The sequence below is a fragment of the Argiope bruennichi genome, chromosome X2 (assembly GCF_947563725.1).
Source record: "Argiope bruennichi chromosome X2, qqArgBrue1.1, whole genome shotgun sequence".
Taxonomy (NCBI): domain Eukaryota; kingdom Metazoa; phylum Arthropoda; class Arachnida; order Araneae; family Araneidae; genus Argiope; species Argiope bruennichi.
Window position 1 is genome coordinate 43,772,415 of NC_079163.1, and position 18,846 is coordinate 43,791,260.

An 18,846-nucleotide genomic window follows, 5' to 3' on the forward strand; every position below is an offset into this window, starting at 1 on the left:
ACTGCCAGAAGTTGTAGAATCTTCTGTATTATGTGAGCGGCCGTACTCGCATAATCATTTTGTAAGTGACTTTCTTGTATTTATATATATTCTAAAGCTAAATTTCTTTTATTCATTAAAATGTCTTGCAGGACTTTCTTACACTAACCTTTTCAATTGTATGTTGAAAGTGGAAGATATTTACTTAGGTTTCTTTTTTTATTCCCCCCCCCCCTTTTAGAAATCTTAACTACACAAATAGAGCTTTGAAGTGCAGCAGAAGGAGAGACAATCAATTACTTGTTCAACCTACAGAAATAGCAAGAAGAAAATAAATTTATTGTGAAAGAAAAGTCAAGATTGTGGAATACCAGTTAAGCCAGCATTACCACCTGCCCTAAAAGAACATGCATATCGAATTTTCTATGATTTACCTAAAAAACATCCAAAAAGAAAGCATATTGTGCTTTGTTTCTTATAGTTTGGAATATTGTGTAGAAAACAATGTATCTCTTCAAAGTTAATTTCTATATTCATCAACTAAACAAAGAGAGAAAAGCATTAGAAAGAATGTATCCCTAATCCATAAAATTTTTCATTCTAAGATTTATACAAATAATCAGTATTGTGTATTATTAGGAGATGTTAAAAAGTAAGTATACCAAGAACATTTTATATTATGAATAATTTCCCTGAAAGATATCAAAAAGATATTTCTTAATAACTTAAACGTGTACAAAAGTCTTCAAGCTTTAATGAATCTTTTAATTTATTTGTAAAAAGAGATCTGCTCCTGATTAAGTTTTTCATTTTGACGTTTTTCCATATGCTCCATAAATGAAGTTCACAGAGGAGGCAAAAACAGTTTATAAGAATTTAGAAGATTTGTGTTTAAAGTCAGTACATTTTTTCAATAAAATAATTGATGTGAACAGAGCGAACAATAGTAACTGTGCAAAATCTATTTTATTTTGATAGTTAGTGCATACTATTACTCCAAATGAAACTAATAAATTTCCAAATATAAGAAAAATTTCTAATTGAAAAGAGCTTTTTAAAAAATTTCTAAAAAGTAATAATTTTATTTTTCATTTCAAAGTACTTAGCAGTGATTTGATATGTTATTTTATTTTTTTACAACTTTATTTAATTGTTCACGGAATGAAAACATATTATTTGCTCTAGACAAAATTCAAATTATATCCGCTTGTGGAAATAGAGCAATATTTTAAAATATCATGTTAGAACTTAACTAATATATTTAACTCACAAATACTTTAATAATAAGATACAAGTTTTTTAAAATTTTAATTATTTGAATGTCATAAGAAATTGATTTGAAATGGAGTTGGAGATAACTGACTCCAGTTATTGAAGAATAAATATTAAAATTATTCTTTTTAACGTGTATAAATAAAATGGTTTGAATGATTAACCTTTCGCCGGGAGCGCGAATTTTCCTTTCACGACCGGGCGCGCGTTGTAAATTGTACAACATGTGAAAAACATTTAATTTTAGCTGCTTTATTTTAATTTTACAAACAATTTTGCAAATAAGTAACATATAATTTATCTCTGATAACAATTTAAGAAAATATTGTACCATACATTTACATTTATTTTGTTATAGTATATTAAAACAGAAGTTTAAACGTATGAAAAAGTAAATACTGCTACAATTACAAAAAATATTAATGAATAATGAATAATTAAAGAATTATAAAGTACTTTTGGACTTACAGAATCAGTCGGACATTTCACCTGCATTATTTGCTTCACATGGCTGGCATAGGATTTGCTTTTTTGAATGCTGTTTACATATGAACCTTACGCATTTGTTACACCTCATTGTAGAGGAGGAATTTTTCATTCGTGCACACATGTAGCACGAGCCTCTCTTTTGTGGAGGAATAATTTGAATTTGAAGTTTCTTCCTCCAAATTTTCATTTGAACGATAAATATTAAGGAAAGCCGACACATCACGAGGTAAAGAGGATATTGGAGCTCTAGATATGAGATGTTCTTTCATCAGGGATTTTGAGAGTGCTCTCAAGAAAATAATTCTAGGCTCATCATCAACATTGTTCAGTAGAATTTATACCAGCAATGTTCATCATTACATAAAATAATACAATATACCGTCTTGTTATTTGAGACACAGAATAAGCCGAACACATTTTATCGCAGGTGTCAACACCTCCTTTTGTCATATTGTAATCAAGAATTGCTTCAGGTTTTCCACTGTCTCCATCAATTTCAGCTTTATCGTGAAGGCTAGATACTAATACTACTGCTTTGTTTTTCTTCGGTACATATGAAACGAGTGTTTTATTTTTCTGAAAACCAAAGATAGAAGTACCCACAATTCTATGTTTTCTGGGCAAAAATTCTGCGTGAATTTCTTTTTTATTTTTCTTTACAGTTCCGATGAAAGTAATTTTCTTCTCTAATAAATAAACAACTAGTGGAAAACTAGTGTACCAGTTGTCAGTTGTAAGATTTTTATTAGAGTTTTCAATGGGCATTACTAGACGCTTGACAATGTCTAATGGTTTATTCTCAACTGCGAAAGGTCCAGGCGGCTGTTTTCCGATATAAATTTCCATATTGCTACAATAAAATGTTTTAGAATCACATAATGCGAATATTTTGATGCCATACTTAGCAGGCTTATTCGGAATGTATTGAATACAAGAGCAACGTCCTCTGAAAGGATGTAACATCTCATGAATTGTTACAAATTCGCTTGTATTATAAGATTTCAAGCAATTTTGAACAAATGAATCCCAAATGGATCGGATGGCAGCTAATTTGTCTGATTTTCTCCTTTCAGCTCCAGTATCTATATCATCGAACCGAATACAGCGAAGTAAAAACAAAAACCGCTTATAACTCATAGCTGCTCTCAGTATTTGAATTCCAGCTCCATCAGAAGCCCAGAGCTGCTCAACATTTTTATGTTGGCTTTTCATTGTGCCTATAAAATAAAGCAATCCCATCAAAGCCATAAATTCACTTCTACACGTTTGTTTACAGTCAGGTTTCTGATAATATTTAGCTTGTACTCCTTGTATATATTTATTTGTGCAATAAATTACTTCATCAATCATACTCAGATCAATCAATTTCAGAAAAGCGTCAATTTCGGAAGCAGTTCCTTTTGCATATGCAGTTGTTCTTGGCAGTTTCTTTATAATATTTTTGTTCTTGGTTTTGGATGTTTTTACGATTTCTTCTTTTTTCCATTTTCTGATTTTATCCTATCCCTTATAACAATTTTCATCACTATTATTTTCAGTAATTTCGTAATCTGATGCAGTTATTTCAGAGTCACTGCTGTGATTTTCCTGTTCTAAATTTTCGTCACTCAAATCTACGTCATATGCAGAAAATTGCTGATCATCTTCAATATCTTCACTATCAGAATCTTCATTCAAAACTTTCATTAGGTAATCCACCATTTATTTGTGATCTTTAAAATATTGTTTTCGTTTAGACATTATTTTACCTCAAATCCCATTCGTAATACTAACAAAGATTTATTTAACTTAGAAAGATTCTGTCGAAAAAGAATTTCACAAGCAGGCGCGCGTTGCATAAAGTACAACACCGCAGATGTTTACAGCTAAAAATGACAGGTGCAGCTGATTGCGCAATCAGAAATGCAAATAACTTTCAGGAAATGTGAAGGAAGATTCAATAAACGATACGCATGATGATTAACGCCCTCTATTGCCAGAATTATGTTTTAAAGAAACCAACTGTTGTACTTTTTACAACGACGCGCCCAGCGGAAGGTTAATAAAAGTTTTGGAAAATATAAGAAATTTCTCAATACTTTTTATTACACTGAAATAAATTTCTATATAAATGAATGAAATATTTACATTCATCTCCTTTTTTTTTAACGGTTTACATGTAATACTAATCTTGAACACATATGCAGCAGAAAAGATCAAATCCTTAAACTTAATCTCTAGAAATATAAAAATAACAATTTATTAAAAATATTTTTGTTTTCCTTCTTAACTAGCTTCTATTACTAGTTTTATAAATTAGAAACATAAACGTTTTTCACGATTGAATCATTTTTCTTTTAGGTTTGAATTATTGTTTCATTAAACACAAATATTTACAGAATACAATTATTTTAATAAAAATTATATCGCGTTGAAATTCATTCTTATCTTCCATGAAACTAACGAAAGCAACAAGGTTTGGGCTAAATAAGCTATAACTAAACTATTATGAGAGCAAAACATTGTCAAGAAGATGCTAAGGCTTAAACAAATCAGAGAACATCGGTATTCTTTGCGGTACAGTGAGTCTGTACAATTTGCGAACTCGCTTGGTTGCAGTATGCAGATATATCTGTTATTTATTTATTTTTTTGAAATCATTATATAATATGAGATAAATTATTTTCATGATATAAATTTATTGTTTCATTTTTCTACTATTTGATTTTCATCACATATTATGGTTTTTATGTTAAATTTATAATAGTCGTGCAACTGCGATTAATTTCTATACAGCTATAATTTTCAAAGACAACTCTCTTCTTTAAATAAGCGGAATTGATTGCCGTGAGAATGCAAATATTTTGCAGTGGGGGCGTATTCCTTTGCAACCCTACTGAAGCATTAAAAATATTATTATAAAAAATATCCTTTTACAGCATTTATATCAATATAGATATAGTTTTTCTAAACATTTACTTCATCCTTAGCAAAATATTTAAAAAATGCTGGTAAAAACTTTAATTTAGATCTTCTAATTAAATCTCTAATCTATAAATCTGATAAATTTTTAAAAGGTGTAAATCTAAAAGTATTAAAAGATGAAAATCTCTAAAATTCTTTAAATGAGACCATAAAACCAGGGATACCAGGTGTAAGTTTTAAATTTTGTTTAACTTCAGATATCATTCTGTTCGGAGAAAAAAATTAAACATTTCGAAAATTAAAAAAAAAAAAAAAATTAAAAAAAAAATTGTAAATTTTCAGTCCTTTTATCCCGGAAGCTACCAACAGTAATTGCACAGGATTCCACAAAAAGTGGAACAAGCGATTTTGTCTCAAATATTGTACCTAAAGATATACATCCTATTATAAAATTTCTTTAAAGAAGGTTGGAAATTGAAAGAAAACACTTCAGTTTCTGTAGAGGTTGGTAGTAAAAAGTTTTTTTTTTTTTAATTGAATTTTTTTGAGGCTCCGTACGTAAAAGTGTCACTTTTCTTTGGAGGAGGGAGAGACACTCTGTAAGGGTTGGATTTGGGTGCGATGGACACCAGCCCCACAAGAAATAAACACTCACTTTTTTCACTTCTTTTTTCACATTTTTAAAAACAAAAAATATATCACATTGGCTTGTTTAAAGATGCCCAGGAAACTTTTCTGGCAAAATAGAGGGCGAATTCCAGTACGTTAAAGGACCGTAAAATAATTTTATTGTAAGTATGCAACAAAAGCATTGTTACTAAGACCCCGACGACGTTCCAATATGGTCAGTTTTGTTGATTTTGACGATTCATTTTGCTGACAATTGGTAAGATTCTACTATTTCCTTTACATACCTAGGAAATTCTACGTATAAAATTCCTCCACATCGTGAATAATCCTAAGTGATCCCCTCCCACATCTTGAATGTAGGACAATTTCTAAGGAAAATACAATAAAAAAAATGGAGGGATGTATGAAGGCAAGTTATTTTCCACTGGGTCTCGTGTTTGACAATTTTAAATGCAATAAATTGTTAAAATTTTCTAATTATTAAGTTACACATGCAACAAAGGTCCTGAAAAAGTTATGCGTCTTATCCTATTAATATCATCCAACATGAATTTAGTTATTTAATTTAATAGATCTTTTATCAAATTTGCTTTATGATTATTTCAAATCCATTTAGTTTTATCTTTAAAAAATGCTTAGGAACCCAAAGTTTATTAACCCGAGACTACTAATAGAAATGGCCAATCATGGAACTCCCCCCCCCCCTTCCATACTTTTATACCACATCAAAAGGTAGCCCTATGATTCACAACGTATTTCCTCCTTGAAGAGTCATCTTGCGGAAATTTTAAAAAAAAAAAAAACACGTATGAGCACGATGCAAACGTGCAACTCGATTTCATTCATGTATAAAATAAAAATAAGGAATAAAAAGCACCAGATCGTAAAAGATTCTGTTACAAAATTGAGAGCAAAAAGGTTTAGTGATAATGGCAAAAGGAACTTAATGCCTCAGCCAATAATATAATGTAATATTATTTTTGCCCCTTCTATCTTTCTACGATCTTGCTTATACCCGATCTTGTTTATACCGAATGATTAGTATTGGCTGAAGCAGAAAAAATAATGAATAATAATTAGTTACAGAGTCGTAAACTTCACGTTTTATTTACATTTTTTATCCTGAATTGTCATAAAGATCAATAAGCTGAGGTTTGCAATTTTTATTATATAAACTTAAATTTGATCCCGAATAGAGTCCGAAATTATTGATGATGATTCTGTTAAGTACGGTAAAATGCGTGACAAAATATTTTTCTTTCTTTTTTTTCCGTTTGTGTATCACAATTTATTTCAAATCAATTTTATTGATTATTTTTGATTTAAGTGTTCATGAACATCATTGCAAAGAGACACAACTTTTAATATTTATATATAAAATGTACCGCAAATAAGACTTTTTAAAATTTCTCAAACACTCTAACAATGTACACGAGATTTTCTACTAAAGCTTTCGTTAATTAATCTATAATAATCATATCTCAGATACTGTTAACAGTAAAACATCTCATCAAGTCGGTTGCATTTTCTAGCTATTAATAAAAATACAGTTAAAATGTACAAAACTTCGGAAATTATATTTCTGAATGTTTCAGGCACACAGTTTGAAATGTACGTTTGAAGGAATTTTTTTTGTAATCCTATAAACTGTAGAATAAGCATGCTTTTTTCCTTATGTAATATCCTTTATTACTTAAAATAATATTAATTTCATTTGTAATAAAATAACACGTTTACGGTGTTTTATTTAGTAACCTGCCGGGATTTTTAATGATTAATGTTAAATGTTAGATAACAAAAAACGTAATTATTAAAGAATGTTTCATATATGTTTTGCAAATGACATTACGAGGTTTACAGTCATTAAAATTCTAATGCCATTTTGTGAGAATTTTACAAACCGAAATATTTGAATTCAATGCCAAATCTAAACAAAACTTTAAAAAAAATTTAATAAAAAAAATTTATAATTTTATAATTTAAAATATACTTAATCAAAGAAAGAAGTGCATAAAATTCACCATCACTTTTTCTGTTGCAGAAATAACAATCCATGCTTAGAACTGTACCACATTCATTGTTAATTTCATCGTAGAAATTTGAAATACAGATACCAGATGTGTTGCCGTCCTACGGTTTTAACCGTTTCATAATAATTTACCCTTCTATTCTTTGAAACATGTTCATTTTTGTCACCCTCAGATTCATTAAGGCATCTATTCTTATTGTATCGGTATTGTTTTATACCACTGAAAATCCTGCCGTTGAACCATTCATTTTAGTTTGATTAAATGTGATAAGCAATGGCATCACCATTTCATTCTCATTCAAATAAGACAATAAATCACTTCTTCTCATGTCATAACATTATTATACTAAAATAACTAAAATAAAATTTTAGAAATACCAATGTTATAGCCTTAACACTATATTTAAAGACAGAAAACGATGTCATATTCGTGGTCACAATCACTTATACAATCCGGCAATTATATACATTCTCACGCTTCTTTCTATGATTTCGGTGTTGATAATGGACTTCCAGGATCATTTGGAAAACTCCAGTGTCACGCAGATTATATGCAAATTAGTAGTCACTTCATCCTTTTATTGACTTTTTTTTAATATACCCTGATTGTGACTGTCCTTATGCATCTATACATATATATAGTATCTCTATTATAGTTGAGTAATATTTTCTAAAATAATAAAAATAGCAATGATGATTTTAGCGATTATTTTTTAAATACTCCGATTGTAATTGCCCTTATGTATATGTTCATATATACAATATCCCTATTATAATAGATTAATGTTTTCTGTAATATTAAAAAAACAATGATCTTTTTATTGATTTTTTTTAATATACTCTGACTATGATTGGGCTTACGTATAATACAAATATATATATATATATATATATATATATATATATATATATATATACAGTACACTCCCGATTATCCCCGGAATTGGGTGGCGCGGCCGCCGCGGATAACAAAAATCGCGGATAATCCGAAAAAAGCTAAAAATGGGTATAGCAAAAGAGTAAAACAGTCATTCCAACTTTGAAAAATCGTTTTATGTACAGTAAAACGTAAAATAAACAACAGGAAATATTTCACTAACGCTTACTATTTTAGTAATCACTCAAAACTAACCTAAAATGCATTTTGTTAATGAAAACAGAAAAGTGCTTTGTACTTACGAGAGGCGTCAAGGATACACAGAAAAATGAATACATATGCACTGTTTTAATACTGTAATGTATTATGTAATTACAAATGTATAACTGTAAAACTGCACCTTTTTGAAGAAATCAGTCAAAAAAGGAAAAAAAAACTTTGTGTGGCAGGAGCGGATAATCGGGAGTCTACAGTATATATATATATAGTATTTCTAGTATAGATGATTAATGTTTTGAAATATTCGAAAAAGCATATAATGTTTCAATTACTTTGCAGAAATAAGGAAAACCTAAAAAATTTTCTTCATTAACTGGTTCAATAATCGAAATCTTTACACAGGTCTACAGTTTTAGCATCAACGCTAAATACAAAATTTCATTAATCTAAAATGTTGTATTTCAGAGCAAGCACGTTTGAACAATCAATAATCGACAGATAATCAACTATTTGACAGAGATGGCTCAGAATTTGACGTAGTTCTTTAAATCCTTTGGCAAAATCTTTTACCAGATTTCATCCACCTAGCATTTTTTGAGCAATCGCGTTTATACGCATGGGATGGGATAGGCAGGCATAATGATTTCCCTTATTAAGAATTTGACCGAAACTTATTGCAATATTAAAATTTGTAAATTTGACTTCTAAAGACATCATACGAAATTTCATCGTTCAAAATCTTTCCATTTTTGAGTCTTTATTTCCGCAGAAGGACAGACACAACTCTAAAAAAAAATAAATATCGGCTTTAGGCAAATTTAAAAAGAAAAGTTTCCGTAAAGTATTGGTTTTAATTATTTGACGATTACAAAAATTCGTTTACTGACTCCTTCCATTTTTGAGTTTTCGATTGGTACCAGAAAATAAAATCAAAAATAGTTGCAGTAAAATAAATGGGGAAAAAATGATAATATTAATGAAGAATTAATAAATCCTCTGTATACAGTTCTTTAAAGCATATGAACTTTTATTCTGGAAATTAACATTTATTTTTGCAATCTGAAATTATATTATTTATTTTATTGATCTGATTAAAATATTGTTGAAATCTATTTAAAATCAAACGGTATTATCTTTATTTTCAATAAAAAAGTGCTTTTTCGGTTAATGAATTTCTTAATGATTAAAATTCGCTTTCACCTGACAATAAAATTTCCTCCTTAAAATTAACTTGATAAATTCATTAACTTAAAATACCATTAAAATTTGCGAATTCTGGAATAAGATCTGATATACGAATTTTTTGTACACAAATTTTTAAACGAAATTTCAAAAAGGCATATTGGATCGAATTATTAAAAATATCTCGATTTCCATAATGGAAAAATCGCGAGATATAAATTATAAATTATGTAAATCAGTTTTTTTTATGTAAATAAGCCTGAACGTTTGAGCTATTTCTATCAAAGTCAGTTTTGTAATAATAAATGATTAAGTTACAAAGTTGTCCCTCCCCCCCCCTTTTTTTCACGTCTTTACATAATATGATGTACTTAAATATGACGACAAACGAATGAGCAAACGAATTTTTCTGAGAATTGATATGCAATTTTTTTAAAAAGAAATTATTAAAACTAGTCTTCCATTACTTATTTTGTCCATAATAGTTTCCATTTTGGTGAAAAATTGAATTTCATACAATTTGTCTAATTTTGTTCTTACATTTTAAAACTTATTTCTATATTATTGTACGTTCTCCTTGAGCAAAGTGCAGACTGAGATGTATTTTGGGCATCTCTGGATCGGCGCTCGATCAACTTATGATCCCCCCCCCCCAATTAACTTTCGTTTCACTTTCTTTCCCATAATTTCTCTTATACGTTACGTTTTTAGTTATGTTTTCATATTTTGATAACAGAAACACATCTGGCGTGCATTACTTCGTTACAAGTTACTCTATCTCAAGAAGAAATATCGATAATTTTTCAAAAATACGTTGCTGATAATTACAATTCGAAATTTTGATCCATTTACGAGGTAAAGTTGCTTTTTTAATGGTAATTTGATTCCATTTTTTATGATTATTTTTTAGGAAAGACAGGTATGCGGTTAATTAAACTTCGTTCGCATGGAAATTTTGATGTGTATGTATTAGAATTGACGGCCTCATGAAAATGTAAAATGTTATCAAACCGTATCATTATAGAGTTGGTGAAAGAAAATTCTGATATGATATAATCAAGAAACTTGTAACTGATTAAGAAAGGTCTACGGGAAAATCTCAATATTAATTTTTATTCTAATACCATAATGTATACAGCATTAAGCCCTGAAAATTCCCTGGGATTAGATCGTCAATGTAAAAGCCAATTTTAAAGGAAATTGCAGCCTCTTGAAACAAAATGGCAAGTTGTTTGGAATAACAGGTATGCGGTTAATTAAAACGCTGCCTCCTTTAGCAGCTCCTGTAATAATGGTAGCTTTTATAATATTACTGCCAAACTCTCTGATACGAAGCCTTCCTCCATTCTAAACACTATATCTTCTTAAAAAGCGTCCTTGTATGTATCCCACAATTGGAGAAGGTTTGACAGTCCGCTGTGCTCACTAAAATTGCAAACAGGTCTTCTAGCTACTTTCATAGCCCGACCTTTATTACTCCTTTTCGAAAGTTTAGATTTGCATTTTCTGGGCATTTCGAAAATGTATCAAATAATAACAAATAAAAAAAGATTTAAACTAACCCAAAAAACGATGTACTTAAAGCTATAAATAATTTTATTAAAAGTATATAATAAAAGAAAATAGAAAATTAAGTCCGTATTTCTCTAAAATCAAGTTAAGTCTATTTTATTTATTGATCGAGTTTGAGATAGCTACAACAATATAATAGACATAAATTTTAAATTTTTAATTAAAATTGTCAACAATCAGAACACACGGCGCATGCGTGAATTTTCAACGCCAGTTGGAGTAACGCAAATGCCTGAATTTTCTAGGCCAGTTAGGGTAATTAGTTAGGTAGAAATTTTTTATTTACTTTATTCTGTTTTATTTTAATTTAAAAGTACTTCAGAATGAATCCGAGGAATCGATTAATTAACAATTTTTAATTTTAAATGCATCAAACACTAAGAAAATGAACAGAATCATTTGAAATAATCGATCGAAAATATCTTAAGCCTTGCCTCTTCAGCGTGGGAAAGAAAAACAATGAAGCCCTACTCATTTGGCAGTGTGGAAATAAATACTTTAGGCGGGAAAGTTAGTTTTTAATTAATAAAAAATTAAACACTCAATTAACCGGAACAAATAGTAGCCTATGTCTTATTCCAGACCATATTCTATCCCTGTCCTAAATTTCATCCAATTCTGTTCAGCCGTTCTGGCGTGATTGACTAACAAACATCCATCCATCTATCCATCCAAACTTTCACATTTATATAGTAGTAGAGATAATCGAAGAGGGATAATCCCAGATAAAAAACGCCGTTGTCATTTTTGCATTTGATTGCATTAAACCAGATGCAATAATAAAAAGAAAAGAAAAAAAATACTTGTGCGACTGACACTAGGAGTTTTGTATTAGGTAACAGAGTAGTAGGCGTTGTATTTCAGAGGATTTTTTTCTCTTTCTAATATTATGTAAGCATTTACAAAAATAATACGATGCATTTTTATAAACTTTTTATTGATTTTCTTTCAATAAACAGAATGGAGAGGTTTCTAAGCAAAACCATAAGCAAGTTTTAACATGTTAAGCTGTAGGTTTAAACAGGTTCGGTGTTAACTCTTTTTCTAATCGCTGTCTTCATCTGAAAAGAAAAAAAGAATTAAGTTCTATGTAATGATACTGTGAAAAACCATAAAATTATTTAATAGCAATTACATGATCACTACCCTTGTCTGCTATACTGTCAAGGAATTACGCATTTAGCGGCATTAGGCGAATCACCAAATGATGCCTCTCGTTTACTAAATTGGTTTATTTAATCTCACAATTAAACATTTTTTAACTTATTAATACGTCGATGATTTGTATATAGTTAATTTTTCATTTTAGTAATTTAATGAAAATTAAATATTTTTGTTTTTTGCTTATTAGCATTCACACAATATTGTTTCAGCAGATACTCATCGTTTATGAATACTTTAATAATTTAGTGATTGTGATGAAATAAATCGAAATCTTACCAATTTTAAAAGACAAAGTTAATATTACCCAGGTATTTTTTTATTCGAAGTATTTGTTTTTATTTGACAAATTGTTTCCTTTGTTAATAATGCCTTTATAGTCGATTTACTTGCGCCCTGATGAGCACAGCAGTTTGCTTCATCTGCCTACTTGTAAATCCGCTACTTAAATAATACTTTCTACTCCTATTTGTGATCTACCCCTATTTGTGATCTACTCCTATTTGTAGAAAATGTGACCTTGAACCCCCTACAGAAAATACACGGACTATAACACAATTTTTAATTTTCACGTCTAAAACTTAAATCTAATTTTAACTGCCATGTACATTTTTTATAAATATTTATATGGATTTAAGCTTTATTTGCAGTGTTATATTTCATTAAATAATTATCTTATTTTTATATTATATTTGTTTGCAATATTGGATAAAAAACACTAAAACTGAATCAAAATTTTACATTAACTCAAATTTATTCTATTTTTTCAACTGGAATACAATCCACACTTAATTATTTAACTAGTATCATCTTAAATGAAAATTAACAGAAAATGCATGCATTGAAAAAAACATTATTGTAGCCAGTATTGCTTCTATCTTCTATTGCTTCTTCTATCTTCTTCTATTGTAGCCAGTATTGTATTGCTTCTAGCCAGTTACATAGTATTTCTTGACTAGAATCGAGCACTGAATTTGAAACTCTCTGGCCCCGAAGACAGGCCATCGCTTATTATTATTATTTTCTATTTTTAAAAACAAGAATTCATTTCTCTAACGAATAGCCATAAACTGTCACTAGACGCTGTTGCATGCGATATAAACGTGTATTTCTATATCTTCCTCGAATTTCATGACCAATCACTTTTTTCTGAAGTGTATAAAAAGAATATTTTCATATTGGAAAATTAAAAAATAAAACCATAGAAAAATGCAAAATAACACTTAAATCAATTGCATCGCCTCTTGATAAGATTTATAATGCGTGATTTCAATATCAAAAATGTTTTACTGTCTCATGCATGGAAATATTTTTTTAATATAAAAATGCTTTAATCAAGATTTAGAAATGGTGCAAAAATGATGACACATTTCAAATAAAAAGAATTCTAATTCTTGTCAATACTGTTTCATTTTTCATTTTGAAATTAAATTTGAGATTAAATCCAAAATCGTTTCTTAAAATATTGAGAAAAAAAAAATTTAGATTTTGATGGACGATTTCCGAAAAAAATATAATGACTACTCTCTATATAAATTTCACAGTAAATTTATGATTGCAGAATTCAGAGAAATCTGCAATCAATTACCCAAATTATGGATTTTCCTAATACAATTATTCAAGCAGATTGCATGTAATTCTGTAAAAATGAAAATTCTAAATCGAGGTTGGTGATAAAGTAAGCAAAAGTAGTTCTTTAAAGATGTGCTGGAAATTATAAAAGTGATAGAAGATTAAAATAAAATTTACATTTTAAAAACTTTTTGAAACTTTAGATTACCTAAATTGCGAACAAAGACTCGACAATAAACACTAGTTGGGTTGATCATCTCCATCAACTTGACCGTGAAGGCTAGAAATCTTCCACTTTCGGTCGTTGCTAGATGCTCACCTTCGAGCCATTCTTCTATGTCCATACTTCGGAACATAGAAACTAATTGCCTTGAGGAACATAAAAATAAAGATAAAAATTATTTAGGACTCTTAAAAACACAATAAAGCAAATAGTTCATGAAAAGCATTTAGATTTTTTTTTTTCCAATCTATATGTCCTATAAAATAGATATGGTCGCAAATTTTTAAAGATGAATATTTTAGATATTAATGGCAGCGTTTCGCTAGTAATCTTCGCCTTTTAAATAAGTATTACCTCATTTTTTTTAAGAAAAAGTTGATAATCTGAAAGTCTGCGATTATCTTAATTTCTTTTCAAGCAACTTTTATTTAAAGAACATCGACATTCAGACGTTGAGGCGAAACAATGTTGTATCGTATGGGTATCCGCTTTGACACATCATTGACATAATAATAATTACAAGAAAAGAAGTGGTCGAGTGTAAAAAAGAATACCTTTACAAAAGAAAAAATAAATAGACAAACCGTCCGAGCAAAAATAACAACAAAAGGAAACCAATAAATTTTCAAAAATAATATGTTCTAAATTGTTTTAGAATTCATATTTTGAATAGGAGAAAAAAAGGAAAAGAAAAGTTGTGATAGTAGATGTAATTTAGATTTTTCCGTTTATCGCTATCGCTAGTGGGAGATTTGGGCATTTTCAGGGCATAGGCAGTGCACATTATGAGCACTCCCAACCGCATTTCAAAAAACTGGTAAATTAATTTTCATATTCAAGCTGCAACATTTTTTCCAACATATTTTTAACTCACTAAACAGTAATTATAATTTTTTCTAAAAACTCACCACCAATATTTGATATGATGATCTCTTTAAATATAAATAAAAACCTTTACTTAGAGGGAAATAATATATTCAAACTGTTCTTTAACAAACTTAGTAGTTTAGTTGCTTGGTGACAACTGGCAGCGTGTGTACTAACCACATTCGAAGTATATTCGAACCATTGGTTTCTTATTTCTAATCAAAGATTGAAGCCCGCTTTATTGACCCAATAAATTACTAGTATTATCATAAAATGGTGTCTCATATCGTCATTACAAACATTAAACTGAAAAATTGTCTCTGAAACAAAATTCTCAATTTTAATTATGGTATGATACTTAATCTCATGAATTTAATAAATCTTTTTACAAGATCGTCGTTAAATATAATGTATCGAAGTGCAAAAGTTAACTGATGAGAATGAGCCATCAGTGGAGTAGAGTCAATTTTTATGGAATAATATTTACTTTGCTTTGGTTCCACATTTTATTTTATTCACCACCTTTTTGTACTGAAGCGCTTTGAATTCATCGAATGTTGTTTTTGATAAATAATTAGTTTGACCTTGAACAGGACAGACATGCTTGTCTACGCAATTCTTTTCTTTTTTTTTTAATCTCCATATTCTGAAATTAAATCCAAAATTCCTACAAAATTTTCGTCTGGGAGTGACAAAAATTCTAATTTTTCCTTTGCTTCGAAATACTAAATTACTAAAGCCGAAAAATATTATTAAATGCAAATATGTTCCAAAACATTGTGATGTACTTAACTTCTTTTGAACACATTTGATATTTTGGAGAATCAATTTTTCCCAAACAGTTACCTATCAGAATAATAATAATAATAATATAAAAAAATAAATAAAAATAAAAATTTTGCCTCTGTGCTCATTATATTTTTTTACGAGCTCTGCAATTCTTGTGCCATTGTTCCATTCTTTAAAACTTTCAGTATGAAAATACATACTAATCAGAACAAGCATGTTTTGGCAGTAAATAAAAATAACTTTTTATTTCTCTTAAATGCTTTGGTACACTTTTTAGGTATAATCTAAAGACTCAGCGTTAAGCAAATTCAGAGTTCTGTTAACTTCAAATGGCTTGATATTTGTTAGAAATTATCGATTGAATGCTGTTTGAAATTTAACTGTCGAACTTTAATTCCAGATTTTAGAAACCCTCTTCACACAAAGAAATCCTGAAAAAGAATTTTTTGTTCGGGAATTCCGGATTTTTTTCAGGATTATGAGCGCTCTTACCATTGAGTAAATTTCATTTTTTTCTTCCATTTTTTCGAATTATCACTTAATAATACCTGACACTTTTCAACAGAAATAAACTATTATCAAAACTGGCATTGACCTAAACCCATTAAAAGCCAATAAACCATCTATTAATCATGGCAACAGCTAATAATGTTAGGTTTTTTAGGTTCTGCCGGAAATCTGCCACAGTGTATCCCAACTCTTTATTCGTCAGAGATACATCTAGAGTTTCCATGACGATTATTGAACTGTTTAAATAAGCCTATTATTTCTAACGATTTTCTAACTGTTATTTGTTTTCAAAGAATACTTCAAAAAAGTTTTTCATTAAAAAAAAAAAAAAAAAAAAAAAAAAAAAACTATATTTTCCGCTTATTAGTGTTCGGAGGTAAAAACAAATATTATTACTTACTCCTTTACAGCTTCGAATTTCTCCCTCTTGTTACAACGAACTTTGAACTTCGCTACAAATCGATGACTGCGGCCTCTTATTAGTATGCGCTGTCTGATTGAAAAAACATAACAGAGTTTTCTGACTTTATTATCTGCCATTATTTCCTGCAGTAGAAGAAAATGACCATTTATTTCAAACAAAATCAATATATGCCTTCTGAGAAAACTTTATCAGAAAGAATATTGTATTCATACAAAAACACATTAAATCATAAAATTATTGGAGCGTCATTTAATATGTGAATAAAATTACTACATTAAATAATTTTCTGTAAAATTCAAATCACTTAGAAATAGAAATAATGAATAAAATTTGAAATACAATCTGCCCAAAACGTAATGTAATGGAATTAAGAAAGATGTTCAGAAAAGTCTCTTATTTGATTCTGTGAACTGTTTTCTTAAATAATGACCCCCCCCAAATTCTTTAGCTTCTTTTATAAAATAGGCACTTTAAAAAAACTGAAGTTTATATATGTTTATATTGTTGAAAATGAGTTAACAAATACACAAATACGCAAAAATAGGTTTTAACTTTTGGAACACACTGCATAAGATAAGGAAAACTTTATTTATTTCAGAAGGTTAAAACAAGGTCTAGATACAGTAATTAGAAAAACACAATTCAATGAAACATTCGCGATATTTGTAAGGAGAAACTTTTTTTCAGCTAAAAGTGAGCTTCCCAGGGTTCTGAATCTTTTTCTACTCGCGACCCTCCTATTGGAAAAAGGGAAAGGGGGGGGGGGAATCACGATTCCGTTTCAGCCATAAAAGTTTTCCTGTACATTTTTTTCCCAAGTCCCTCCCCCCCCCCTCCAAAAAAAACGACAGTTTAAGGAATTACAACTAAAAAGAAATTTGAAAAATATTAATGAAATCTTTCGAATCGAATTGATTTCCTTAATACTTTTTGATTTAGACACAAGAAAGAAATGTACTGATCGTTCTTTAAAAAGTAACAATATGTTAAAAATGTGATCAAGATTTCAATTTACAAATTAAATTTCTGTCAACGCCTCTAACGTTTATGATTGTGTTTGATCTTCATATTTTTTTAAGAAAAGTTATTTCGACATTGAATTCCATTAATAGCATATATATTAGAAAAAATTATTTTCTTTATTTTTGAACAAACTTAATAAACGTACAAAAGCATAATAATTATTATTAATTTAAAACGGGACTGTATTGTTATTAATAATAATTTAAAAGAATTAATTTTACCGACTTTCACAGCAAGTTCGACATTTTGCTGAGGATTCTAGTCCTCATTACTCCAGAAACTGAAGTTAATTTTTGAAATTAATATTTAGCAAAAGTATTTACGTTACAGAAAAGTAGGTTATAATTTCTTTTCATGATTTGAAACTCTTAGGTAGAGTAAATATTTCAGAGAAATCATGACAGAGCTGGTGCAATATTAAAGTTGAGAATATTCGAATTTTTTCCAAGTTAAAAGAGAATGGGTTTTCTAGAGAATTGAGTATTCCTACAATATTATCAGTATCTTATTGTGGTTTAAAAATTAAGAAGGCTATTCTCAGTAGCTCTCACACAGTTTCAAACCGGAATGCAATGCAACAGACCCCTAATCAGTAATTCACTTTTTTAAATTGATCTTTTGATTTCTTTTTGTCACATATATAAATATCTTTTCCTTCCAAATTTTTAAAACAGTTTCTTACTTAATGATGTAAAATTCTGTTTGAAAAATAATAAAGCGCATTAAAAAATGTTATTTTTCAACAGTAAGGTTTGTAAGGATTTTCTAAAGCATAAAGTCATTTTTCTTGACTGACATTCCTTGCATGTGTCACATGAATTGATAACTATCATCATATTTATAATACTTCGCGTTCTTAATTATTTATATTTTAGAAAAGCATCACCATAATAGCAGTAAAAAACACCAGAATAATTTAGGACATTTTATCCAAACAAGAATAGCTTGGGGAACATTTTCATTACTTAAAATTCGGAAAATCTTGCCAACATGTTCTACTCGTTTTCTTTCAATAATAAGAAGGTAGCCAATTCAAACAAATAGCTAAAAACATGGGGGAAATAATGAGAAGCTAATTAAACAATATCGATTTCATTCAATTGATAGAGTAAAGGGAAAAGGAG

General features: G+C 29.0%; 1 protein-coding gene across 1 annotated transcript in view; it reads right to left on the bottom strand.

Annotated features, from left to right (window-relative positions):
- Positions 1-333: 333 nt before the first annotated feature.
- The window catches only part of LOC129959723 (uncharacterized), a 31,928-nt gene continuing 13,415 nt past the window's right edge, over positions 334-18,846 (bottom strand). The window contains exons 2-4 of the mRNA XM_056072612.1: positions 14,095-14,255; positions 2,462-2,957; positions 334-376 (exon numbers count right to left, since the gene is read on the bottom strand). Coding sequence (XP_055928587.1) covers positions 334-376; positions 2,462-2,957; positions 14,095-14,255 — 700 coding nt within the window. The remainder of the gene's footprint in view (positions 377-2,461; positions 2,958-14,094; positions 14,256-18,846) is intronic.